This window comes from Bufo bufo, chromosome 1 (genome assembly GCF_905171765.1).
Source record: "Bufo bufo chromosome 1, aBufBuf1.1, whole genome shotgun sequence".
Lineage (NCBI taxonomy): Eukaryota > Metazoa > Chordata > Amphibia > Anura > Bufonidae > Bufo > Bufo bufo.
Window position 1 is genome coordinate 65,067,089 of NC_053389.1, and position 12,722 is coordinate 65,079,810.

The following is a 12,722-nucleotide window of genomic DNA, read 5'->3' on the forward strand; positions in this document are numbered from 1 at the left end:
ACTATAGTAAATGTGTGTCTGCCACTTAGATGCAGAATCTGCTGTCAAAATACTCTGCCTGAACTGTCGCTAAAACGGCATGCGATTTTATGATGCGGTACCCATTATATTTGAAACATGTAAAATAAATTCATCCTTCCTTTTTCACATCGCAAATCCCAGGTATTTTCAGACTGCTGTACTGCACCAAAGTCGGAGCAGACATATGGAAACGGAATGCACACAGTCATTTCCTTTTTCTTTTTTTGCAGCCCCATTGAAAGTGAATGGTTCCGCGCACAGGCCGCAAAAAAAAAAAAAAATGCACCCGCTGACTCCTCCGCTAACCACAACCAAGGCTGCGCCACCTGCTGGCAGCCTGCACACATTACAGCCCTCTCTTGTCACGTGTGACGCCGCGCATGCTGGGAAATGTAGTTTCCGCCTGTAGTCCTTTGCAGCGGAAGAAGCCGCCCACGACGGGGTTTCCTGTTCTGCGCGCACGGAGTCTCTTCCTTTCTGTCCGACATCTTTGAACGAGCAGCAGCATGGTGAGGATCCGGGCGACGGGAGTCGGACTTTTAGCGGAGTGGTGATGGGTGGCGGCGGGCTGTCTTCCTCCGCGGCCTCTGTGTGGTCTGCCGGGGGCTCGGTGTGGCCGGATGAGCCGCGGAGGACGCCGTAGAGCCGGGTGTGATGTGTCGGCCTGTAGTCCGAGTGTTGTACACCGTTCTGTAGTCCGAGCCCGGACACTGGAGGGGCTGTTCTCCCGGGTGTTATACTGTATACACGGGCCGCCCCGGAACATGCATTTCTCATCAGCACAATAACTGATCTAGTGACAGCTTGTGGCCCTAAAGAGGCGGGGCCTCGCAAAGGGTTAAAAAAAATGCGTCCAAACCAATTTTTGGTGTAAATGAGTTTTTAAAAATCCGATCCGCCTTGCTGCTTCTGTAATATGTGGAATTTATGCAAATCCGGAAAGAAAAGTCTGCGTGTGAACTTACCCCAAGGCGCCATTCACAGGGTTCTCTGGCAGCGATGCCATCCTAAAAAGCCCTCGGTGGCGGCGCCTCTACCATTGATTTCAGTGGGAGACTGTGATACGCTTCACCGTGCCAAGAAGGGACAAGTGTTTGGACGTCCGCTTGCTTAGCGCCATTCAGTGGGGGTGTATGGCGGGGGTCCTCACATTGAAACCCTGCTCTGCTTTCCGCTGTGAACTGGCTGTAAGATGGGAAAGCCGTGCGCGTCCTGCAGCCGCCCCCAGCCTCCGGTTCTTTGGCAGCATGTCGTGGACGTTGCATACCCCAAAGCGACTGCCTTCATAGTCATTAGGGGTAGGAAGCCTCCGGCACGTCAGCTGGTGTGCAACTACAACTCCCAGCATGCATACTGAACTGTCATAGAAATGGAGCTTGCTGGGAATTGTAGTTTCACGACACCTTCGGAGCGCTGATCAGCTGCTGTCGCAGTCTTCGCGTTGCGAGATGGTTAAATGTAATGTAACAGCGGCCCCTGAATCGGCAACGTACACTGACGCGGACCCCAGAGAGCACAGGCTAAATGTAAGGACTCGTGCACTCAACCGTGCGTATTTTGTGGTCCGCAAAAAATACAGATGACGTCTGAACAGTCCTATCCTTGTCCGTAATGTGGAAAATGGGACATGTTCTATTTTTTTTGCGGAACGGACATCCGGAATTTTTTCTTTTTATTCATTTTTTTTTTTTTTTTACTTTTTTTTTTTTCTTCACCCTTGTTAAAGTGGGTTCCGCATACAGGCCGCAAAAAAACCCGAACGGACACAAAATACATTTGTCTGCAGGAGCCCCTAAGACCGTAACTTGCCATTTATTTTAGGCACTTGTATAGCGCTGCTATATTCCGCAGCGCTTTACGGACATTATCACCACTTGCTGTCCCCAATGGGGCTCACTATCTTAGGACTGTGGGAGGAAACCAGGAAAACCCATCCAAACTCCATGCAGATGTTGTCCTTGATTGGAACGCTGCAATCACTGAGCCACCGCACATCTAGACCGGAGCACCTCAGTGCTATATACTTTCCGCCATCTCGTGCGCCATGTGTATATGGTTGCGATCCTAATGCATGATTGTGTCTCAACAGCCTCCTAAAGACGATAAGAAGAAAAAGGATGCGGGCAAGTCCGCCAAAAAGGACAAAGATCCCGTCAACAAGTCTGGGGGCAAGGCCAAGAAGAAGGTAAGTCAATGGAAGTGTCCTCATCGAGTGGGTGACCATGTTTGAATGGGTATTGATCCCTTAAGATAAAGGGGTTTCTCCAGAATTTAACAGTTGACCTATCCCTGGGATTGGTCATCAGGATTTGAATGGCAACGCTTGCAGGAACTACACCGCTCATTCACTGAATGGGAGCAGCGCTGTAATAACCAGGCGCGACCACTACACAGCGCCGTTGGGTTCCAGTGCTACTGCAGAAAAGCTGGTGGCTGGGGTGTAGGACCCCTGCGGATCTGGTACTGGGGACCTCTCCTAAATCCATATAAAAATTCCTGGGGAAACCCTTTTAAGTGCAATGAGCCCAATGTATCCAGAGCACATAATGACCTATCTCCTCAGCATAGAGAGAGAGGCTGCAATGGTCAGTGAGCATTTAGGCCTGTGACGCCACGTTCATCCGTCACATGGCCTAGTACCATTCAGGTGCATGGGTATGGGCTGCAATACCAAGCGCAGCCTCTATACAGTGTATGGCGCTGTTCTTGGTGAGCTTGATGCCAACTGGTCACTTCAAACAGCCGTTCTGATGAGCCATCGTGACTCCTGGCACCCCTACGGAGAGTCTGGTTGAAAGGGGCTGCTGTGTTCCTGGAAAGTGTCCTGTTCACACTGGTAGAAAAAAATGGTGTGTTCCATCACACACAACCCGCAGCTTTCTATTGACTTTAATGGGAGATGCATTATAGGCGGTTGTCTTTAAAAGCCCTTCAGAAGTGGCATGTTAGTTTGTAGCATATTTTGCCTGCCTTCACTTAGTCAGTGGGAAAGGGGTAAATACATTGGAGTAGGAGGCGTACCTAGAGTGTGGGGAGTAGACCCCACCAACAACCCCATTCTGATCTGCTACTGACTCTTCAGCTGTGATTGATCAGAGCCTCGTGGTTTACCCCAGGCCTAGCTCTCTGCATTTAGTAGTGGCATTCACGTCAATGGGACTGAGCTGCAGTAAATAATGAAGGGGACAAGCCCCGTGGTCCATTCAGTGAGATGATAGTGGGGATGTCAGGAGTCGGACCCCCAGTGATGTGATGTTGAGGGCCTGCTCTAAGGAGCTGTGTATGTAAGTGTACCTACTAATGGGGTAGACTTTGTAAAACTTTTTTTTTTTTTTTTCTGTTCTTTCTTTTGCTTTGAGTAGAAGTGGTCCAAGGGGAAGGTCAGGGACAAGCTGAACAATCTAGTGCTGTTCGACAAGGCCACATATGAGAAACTGTGCAAAGAGGTTCCCAACTACAAGCTCATCACCCCAGCAGTGGTATCCGAGAGGCTGAAGATCCGAGGCTCGCTGGCCAGGGCCGCCCTCCAGGAGCTGCTCAACAAAGGTGAGACCTTCATGGCAGGTAACATCTTGTTTTAGGGATGTGCACGGGTGATCATGGATCTAAGGTAAGGGACTGTTGGACTCGACATGGGCTTAGAGGGGCTGTCCTGTCTGGACACTTATGGCACATGGATGAATGAAGGTTCCACCTCTGGCACCGGCTCTTATCTCAAGAACTGAGCCCTGCTGTGAATGGAGAGGACGCTGCACACAAGGCTTTCTCCGTTCACTCCTGTGGGGCTTCTGAAAATGGCCATAAATGGTGTCTTCTCCATTCATGGTGAGGATCTGTTTTTGGAATAGGATTTGGTCCTAGCGGTGGGAAGCGCGTCTATGTATATGCCATAAATGTCCAGATTGAACAGCCCTTAAGAGGTTGTCCAGCATTTTGGCATTGAGGGCCAAGCCTCAAGATGGGCCATCAATATCAGGTCGACAGGGGTCCGACACCCTTCACTGCTGCCAATCGGCTGTTTTTGTAGCTCTTGCAGTGGAACTACAGCTCTACACAATGGATGGACCTGTAGTTCCAGCACCAGAGCTACAAAGAAACAGTTTGGCAGTGGTCTGACACCCTGCGATGGATAAGAGGTAAGTGTCCATAGCTGATTCTGCTGTAAGACGTCATGTGCCCAGCAAGTTTTGAGAACACATTATAATGGAAGGGGTTGTCGGAGACCTAGGAATATTGGGGCAAATGCAGGCAGTAGGCTAAAATGGCAAAGGTGTTACCTGTTACGACCCGTCAGTCTGTTTACTGGGCTTCAGTGATGACATTGCGTTGCGAACATGTGATTACTAGTATAGTGTTTTTATTAAGCAGTGCCCATAAACGTTTTATTGTAACTCCCTTTGGAGAACTTTAGGACCACACTGTAGGGAGACGGTTTATGGACATGCATGTGGAAAACATTGACTTGTTCCCCATTTGACTATCTGCTGTTTGCTTTAGGGCTCTTTCACATGAGTTTGTGCAGTCCAGAAATCGTGCTCTGTGCATGAGCGTGATCCCCCGGATGGCGGCATTATACTGACTTATAATGCAATGTGCCTCTCCGTGACCTAACTGCTACAGAATCATATACTGCCAGCTCATTCAGACTACTGCAAAACAGACACCGGGCCGCACATGGCCAGCACTATAATAGAAATGCCTATTCTTGTCAGCAATTGTGGACAAGGATAGGACATGGTTTTATGTTTTTTGCGGGGCCGTGGAACGGCACTGCGGATGCGGACAGCACACGGCGTGGTGTCTGCATCTTTTGCAGCCCAATTGAAATGAATGGGTCCGCACCAGTTCCGCAAAATTGTGGAATGGATGCGGACCCGTTCGTATGGTTGTCCAAATAAGCCATAAAGCCTCAAAACACACGTCGGTGATTGTGAGGCCAAACCAGGATTGGAGCCTCCACCGACATAATGTATACGGGAAAGATCTGCACCTGTCCTCGTTTAGAGCCGCACTGACGTGTGAATGAGGCCTAATTCTGTATATACAGGTCACGCAGAGACACACTATTACAAATCAGCGTAATGCTGTGTGCTCCGGCAGGATGAGCCGTGTCCAGAACAGAGGGGCACGACTTCAAGGCTGCGCACACACGTGAAAGTGCCCCGAGAACTGCACATTTGTACAGATTGTCTGATATTATACATTTGCAAAAAATATTTGCGGCAAAATCCTTATGCTACATGAGGGTTTAACCCCTTTGTGCTGCAGGATTGAGTTTGCATCATGCTATGAAATGCACACATTCAGCAGCGGGTCAGTGAGGTGATGCATTGTTGTGACATTCAGCGACGGTTATGCCCCGTGCGAGCCTTAGCATTAGGGTAATATCTGTGCCGGTGTTGCGGACAGCTAACCACAGGTCTGCAAAACGGGACACCAGACGTGTGCACTCTGCATCCTGGTGTGGACCCATTGACTTCTATGGGTCCACAATTTCTTTTTTTTATACTTCTGGTTTTGACTAAAATTGCTACAATTTAGTTTTAAAGACCAGTCGAGTCCTGCATCGAAAGTGACTGTGGTTCTGACAGTGGCCCAGTCATTGATACTGCAGGTAGAGCATCCTGTGAAGGCTTTTCCCGTGTTCGGAGAACTTTGCTGTGGCTGCTGAACCCTGTGACTTTCACACACTACTTGTATCGCTGCTGGGCAGTGTGCGGTGCACAACGACGCCGCGCAAAAAAACATTCTGTATAGAATGGTATAGTTCACTATAGATTTTAAAGTAATCTGAGGGCAGAAAGGCCACAAACTGCAAAATGACCGAGGGAACTTATACACATGAAATTTGCACTGGCAGAAGAAGCACAGGAGCACTGTGGGCCAGATTTACTAATCCTGTAGATGGCGTAAGCTTAGACCGGTGTCTAGACCTGCAGGGTCTCAGGCCGGAGGATAAATGTCGTGCAGGGATGGACACTTCACATTGACTACCAAATATTGGTTGGCTTACTTTAAGGCCCCTGTCATACAAGGTGTCACTCTGTCCGCAGCGCAGCACCCGGCTTGACCTCCCAGCACTGCCGGGGTCGCATAGCATTATATTGATTTACAATGCTATGTAACCCTTAGAGGTCTGGAATGTATTGTATAACACTGACAGCATTATGTCAGTGTTATCCAGTACATTCCAGACCTCGAAGGGTTACATAGCATTGTAAATCAATATAATGCTATGCGACCCCGGCAGTGCTGGGAGGTCAAGCCGGGTGGTGGGCTGTGAGTCCGCAGCGTGACACCCGCTCGTCTAAAGGGGCCTAATAGGAATGGCAAAGTGCAGAGTTCTTAGATGCTCCAGATTTATGGTGAATCCAAGTATTAAAGGGGTTGTCTCACTTCAGCTAATGGCATTTATCATGTAGAGGAAGTTAATACCAGACACTTACTAATGTATTGTTATCCATATTGTCTCCTTTGCTGGCTGGATTCATTTTTCCATGACATTATACACTGCTCGGCCTCTCTGGTGGCTGGGACCATAGGCTAGTGCTTTTTCCTATATTGTGCAAGCACGACCACCACTGATGGATTGCAGGGTGGTCTGTAACCATGGAAACTAACCGTGTATAATGTAATGAAAAAATAAATCCAGATGGCAAAGGAAGCAATATGGACAATCACAATACATTAGTAAGTAGCTTGTAACTTCCTCTACATGATAAATGCTACTTGCTGAAATGAGACAACCCCTTTAAGACGTGAGGAGACAGGTCCCCTTTAATGTATAAAGAAAGTCTCCCTCTAACGGCTTCTGTTCTGTGTCTTAAAGGTCTGATCAAGTTGGTGTCCAAACACCGAGCGCAGGTTATCTACACCAGAAACACCAAGGGAGGTGACGCCCCTCCAGGAACCGAGGAAGCCTAAACGGGTGAGTTCCTGCTAGGACCTGACATATGAAGCTATTGCTTGTGCCCTAGCTCCTCCGACCTTGTGTGGGGGTTAAAAGCGCTTCTCCTCCCCCCAATAAGATGTGCGGGTGGATTTATTAAAACTGGTGCAAACATAGCAACCAATCAGATTCCTCCTTTCATTTCCCAAAGGTGGGGTCTGATTGGTTGCTATGGGCAGCTAAGCCAGGTTTCCTTTACACCAGTTTTGGGTAAATCTCCCCCATTGGGTTTGATGGAAAGGATTCTCGTGCAGAAAAACCGCAGCGTAAACCAAAGTACCATTAAAGTGTATGAGATTAGACGGATCCGTTTGAAGTTGACACTATATGGCTCAATTTTCAAACGGATCTGTCCCCCATTGACTTTCAATGTAAAGTCTGGACGGATCCGTCTGAAGCTACTTTCACACTTAGAAATTTTTTTAAACTATAATGCAGACGGATCCGTTCTGAACGGATCCAAACGTCTGCGTTATAGGAGCGGATCCGTCTGGGCAGACGGACCCGCTCTGAACGCAAGTGTGAAAGTAGCCTTAGAAGGGTTCTCTACAACTGATGGCCTAGCCTTAAAGGGAATGTGTTGCAGAATTTTTTTTTTTTTTTTGTAAGTTTTCACCAGATATACACACATCCTTTTCGGTTTGTGCCCCCTCCCCTTTTTTGACTGCAGTCTATGCACCTAGACTGAAATCAGAGATGCCGTAGGTTTCTGGCTTCATGTACGTTAGAAAACTGGTGCGAATGAAACGGGTATTTGTCAGGCCCCCATCCTCCTCTTGGCATGCCCCCTTTTAGAAAAGGGACGAGGCTGGCATAAAATGCACTTGCGTCTATTGTTTTGTTTTTCAAAGTCGTATTAAAAATGTCACAAACGCACAATTTGCAACTCTCTAAAGCCACTTTTCTGGCGCAAGGAAGATGATCTCCCCCCCCCCCTGTTGTCAGTAGACAGAATGAGGGGGCTCATTGACTTAAGAGTGTTCTGGCCATGCTCTATCACTTGTGCAGAGGTCAGGAGGGAGCAGATAAGCTGTGGTATCACCTATTGTGAATGTTGGACCTTGTGTTTACATATAGATGTGATATGTCATTGTAATCCTACCTGTTATGATAAGCAGATAATTGCAGTATAGTAATTGGTGCACACCTAGAGGTGGTACCTATTATTAAAGAGGCTATCCTAAACTAAATCTGACCTCCTGATGTGGCAGACCTGCGGTAGTAATGACCAACACCTGGTCCCCGCTGCTGGATTCTGTTTTGTGTCAAGACAGCTTGTCATGTGACTGGCCGCAGCGGTCAGGTGTCCCCTTGTGGACGGCCTGGGAGTGACAGGCCAAACCCAGTGGCGTGGACCAGGTAAGTATGATCACCGCTGTGGGTTGGTCGCTCTGAGAGGTCTGTATTGGTCTTTGATAACCCCCTTTCTTCAGAGTGTCAGATTGATGGACGGGTCAGCTGTGTTTTAGTAGGAAAGACATTTTTGGTAATAACGAATACTTTCTTCTATTACAGGACCTGGATTGGGAGCGACCACATTTTCTATGTAAATGATCTAATAAAAAGTTGTGACTTTATTTTGTGTTGGGAGTTTTATCTCTTTATCCTCAAATTGTGTATAATTAAGTGGACAGGAAAGTCTCAAGCTCAATTCATATGACTTTGGGTACATGGGTTTGCGTCATTGGAAATGCTGGATTATGTGAAGATCCAATTTGTAAAATGGCTTAATGTAGCAGATTCTAAAAACATAGATGATTAGAACCAAAGCGGTGAACCCGCTCCCCGTGCTGACGTGATGGGGCACGGACGTGTCCAGAGAGCACATCCAGCACTCATTATTGCAGAAAAGGGCTTTCCAAGTATCAGATCGGTGGGGGGGCCAGGACCCCGCCGATCAGCTGTCTTGAGAAGGCACCGGCGCTCCTTCTCTCGGCTCACCTAGCGCCGTACATTGTATAGTGGCTGTGCTTGGTTCTGCAGCTCCATTCACTCCTAGGCCATGTGACCAATGAATGTATCGTCACTCGGCCTAGGAAAAGCAGAGGGAAGACTGTGGCCTTCACAAACAGCTGATCGGTAGGGGTCCTGGGTGTCAGACCCCCACCAATCAGTCAAATCCTCGGAAAACTCCTTTAAAGCACCCCAACCACTGAACTGTGTGTGCCGAGTGTATGTCCACTAAAGGAATCCGCACCGTCGCATTTACAATCACCAAATTTGGCACACATGTACATCAGGTGCCCGGGGAGGTTTTAAACCAGGTGTTGGCTCTCTAGGATGTACCGTTCCTGAGATATTCCCCCAAAATAACGCATTAGCCAATAGAAGCCTGGTCACATGACTCTTATCGGCCAATAGAAGCTTGCAGGCCCTTAGTCTCCACATAGTTTTTCACCAAGTCTCCATAACAACCCAGCCATCTTTCTTCACTGCTGCAGGTTAGCTTTAAGGGGGCAGGGCTCTGTGGAGGACACTGTTAAGGGGGCAGGAAGGGTGGCCATTTGGGCCACCCTCAAAAGATGGATTTAAAAACTGTCCCCAGGCCCTATTAAGCCATGCCCCTGACGTGGGTAAGCCACACACCCTCCCACTGTCTCTTTTAATGACCCATACAAACATTAAATGAAATATACCACTGCGAAGCTGGGTCCTTCTGCTAGTGTGTATATAATAGTGCTATATATATATATATATATATATATATCTCTATCGCACTATTTTCATTCAAGCCCAATTTCCCCCAACACACCATTAGCAGTGTTACAATTGATTTAGCTCTTGATATGATTTGTGGGTGACAAAAGATGAAAAGCAATGTTCCACTTCCATTAGGGAGTTAAGTTTTACTTTTTTTGTGGTCACATTTATAGCTGCCTAAAAAGGAAATATTTTGTTTGCAGGTTAGACTTGGGGATAAAATGGAACCTGAAGTGGGGACCCCTCTAGTAGCAAATATCACCCCCTCTGATAAAATGGTGGTCTTGTTCTGACGGAGCAGCCACCTGCATATGACACCACCTGTCAATTTCTACAAGGATTTTTTACGCCGCATTTGTTGCGCATATACAGCCTGCCGCTCCATCAAGACGTAGGAACGCAATCCACTGATCTGTGGTGGCCGCAGCGGTCAAATCCCTACCAATTGGTTGTCCTCTATTCTGTGGATAGGGAGTAACTTCCAAACTTGGCACAACCCCTTTAGAGGAATTCTGGCTATAATGCGTTTTTATTAGCTCAACTCATTACTAAAGTTGCATTTTATCTCTCCCCCCCCCCCCCCCCCCCCCCCCCCAAATTCCTTGTGTGGTTCACAGCCCTCTCCTTCCCATGTTATCGGTGGCATCGTTCCCAGTGCCCTGTGCTTGGGCATGAAGCCCACACATTGTATAGTCCAGAAGACTGCATCTGGAATGGCATGTCTCGGGGGTGCTGAAACATGAGCAGTGGGGGATGGAAGAAACTACTCCGCTTCAGATTTTTATTCGAATAGTCCTCGAGAATCCCATTTAACCCCTTCCTGGCGGCGCATGTTGGGTCTTTAAAGATGGCGCCTGCTTCAGAGCAAAGCAAGTGCGACAGCTGCTGGGTGCCTGCTGTTTTACACAGCGTACACCCAGAGGAAATGTCTGATTGGTGATGATGGACCTTTTAACCCCTCAGATGCTGTGGTAAATTGCAACCATGGTATCGGAGTGGCATTTCCCTGGGAGCGCTGAACTCTCAGGGCCCAAACGGCTAACATGCGCAGTGGTCGAGGGAGCCCTTCAGTTGCAATGGCAGCCTCAGGCCCACTAAAGCAGGGGCACTCAACTTGTGGCCCTCCAGCTGTTGCAAAACTAACTCCTAGCATGCTCTATTAGCTGTAGGCTGTGCAGGCATGCTGGGAATTGTAGTTTTGCAACCGCTGTAGGGCCGCAAGTTGGGCATCCCTGCTCTAAAGGATTCCAGGTCTGTTCCTAAAACATAGCGATTCTCTAATAAGCTGCTATGGTCATTCATTGCAGTCTGTGGGAGAAGTGATCAGATGATCCCATGTTCAAGGGAACCTGCCACTAGGGATGAGCGAATCAACTTCGGATGAAACGTCTCAAGTCGATTCGCATAAAACTTCCTTCTAATACTGTACAGAGCAGGATCTCCGTACAGTATTAGAATGTATTGGCTCTGATGAGCCAAAGTTATTACTTTGCAAAGTCGCATCATTTCATAAATCAATTTCTACTGTAAAAAAAACCACATTTCCCAAACTCTAGTTGGATTCCAAGTGGTACCTTGGAACTGAACCAGAGTTCGGGAAATGTTTTTTGACTGTAGAAATTGATTTATGAAGTTATTACGCGAAGTCTCGTAAGACTTCGCAAAGTAATAACTTTGGCGCTTGCTCTGTACAGTATTGGAACAAAGTTTTATGCAAATGGACTTCAGATGTTTCATCCGAAGTCGATTCGCTCATCCCTACCTGCCACCATGAAAATGCAGACTAATCTGCAGGCAGCTTGTTATAGAGCAGGAGGAGCGGAGCAGATTGAGAGATATAGGCTAATGGTCAAAGAATCAGGAAAACTTTGTAATTTTATGCATTTAAATTCCTGGTAATTCTGGATTTTGAAGTCCAGGAGGCAGAGCCATCAGTGATTGACAGCCTTCCCTCTGACTGTATACAGGTAGATAGATAGTACGTATATAGGTCACTCAAACACAACCATCGATTTCAACAAAACTTGGTATACACATCCCTTGCTACCTGGAAATAAATCTTGTGGGGGTCACAGCTCTCTAGGATGTACGGTTCCTGAGATATTCCCAGAAAAATTACCTGCATTAGCCAATACAAGCCTGGAAGTGTTTCTCTTCATATCCCAACTGCCATACACACGGTCACATGTCCCTTATCAGCCAATAGAAGCTCACAGGTCCTTAGTCTCCACATACACAGTTTTACTCCAGGTTTCCTTAACAACCCAGCCATTTTTCTTCACTGCTGTAGGTCAGCTTTAATACCTAGTTCACACGAACGTATGGCTGTTATAGTTTTTGCGGTCCGTTTTTCACGGATCCGTTGTTCTTGTTTCCTTTCCGTATGCCATATACAGTATTTACGCTGGGCATAACATTTTCAATAGATGGTTCAGTAAAAACAGAACGGATACGTATGCATTTCCATATGTGTAATGTTTTTTTGTGGACCCATTGACTTGAATGGAGCCACGGAACGTGATTTGCGGGCAATAGGACATGTTCTATCTTTCAACGGAACGGAAATACGGAATGCTTACGGAACACATTTAAATGAATGGTACCGTATACGGAACGCAAAAAAAGCCTGTACACTTGCAAATAAAACGTTCGTGTGAACGGCTGTGTCGTGCATCAATATGTCGCACCAAACATAGGGCACAACAACACTGCTACATGTGCTGCGTGACATTTTTTATAATGATAGTCTATGACAGTGATGGCGAACCTTTTAGAGACCGAGTGCCCAAACTGCAACCTAAAACCCACTTATTTATTGTAAAGTGGCAACACGGCAATGTAACCTGAATACTACAGTCTAATGTAGTATATCTTCCATGTACTTTATCATGTAGTTATAATAGCTGCCTACATTCAGTGCGCTGCCTGTGCTGTTCATAGTGCGCCCTGCGCTGATGATGGCAGAAAACATCTAAGGCGTTTCGGTACACCATAGACTTTCCAGGGTGTGGGTGCCCACAGAGAGGGCTCTGAGTGCCGCCTCTGGCACCCG

The 12,722-nt window shown here is 47.3% G+C and overlaps 1 protein-coding gene and 1 non-coding gene across 2 annotated transcripts; both read left to right on the forward strand.

The window, feature by feature from the left end:
- The first annotated feature begins 381 nt into the window (after positions 1 to 381).
- RPS25 (ribosomal protein S25) lies at positions 382 to 8,546 on the forward strand. The gene is made up of 5 exons (XM_040425370.1): positions 382 to 530; positions 2,111 to 2,206; positions 3,384 to 3,567; positions 6,851 to 6,949; positions 8,486 to 8,546. Exons 1-4 carry the CDS (start codon positions 528 to 530, stop codon positions 6,943 to 6,945), a joined length of 378 nt encoding a protein of 125 aa, XP_040281304.1. The 5' UTR covers positions 382 to 527; the 3' UTR covers positions 6,946 to 6,949; positions 8,486 to 8,546.
- Positions 5,581 to 5,711, forward strand: LOC120987435. The gene has a single exon (XR_005776036.1). It is a non-coding gene; the product is annotated as a small nucleolar RNA SNORA71 (small nucleolar RNA).
- Positions 8,547 to 12,722: the final 4,176 nt, after the last annotated feature.

Bases quoted from the DNA above. Each gene is read 5' to 3' on its own strand.
- RPS25 (XM_040425370.1), top strand. The intron at 2,207-3,383 runs GTAAGTCAATGG...TGCTTTGAGTAG, and splicing joins GGGGCAAGGCCAAGAAGAAG to AAGTGGTCCAAGGGGAAGGT. The intron at 3,568-6,850 runs GTGAGACCTTCA...TGTGTCTTAAAG, and splicing joins CCAGGAGCTGCTCAACAAAG to GTCTGATCAAGTTGGTGTCC.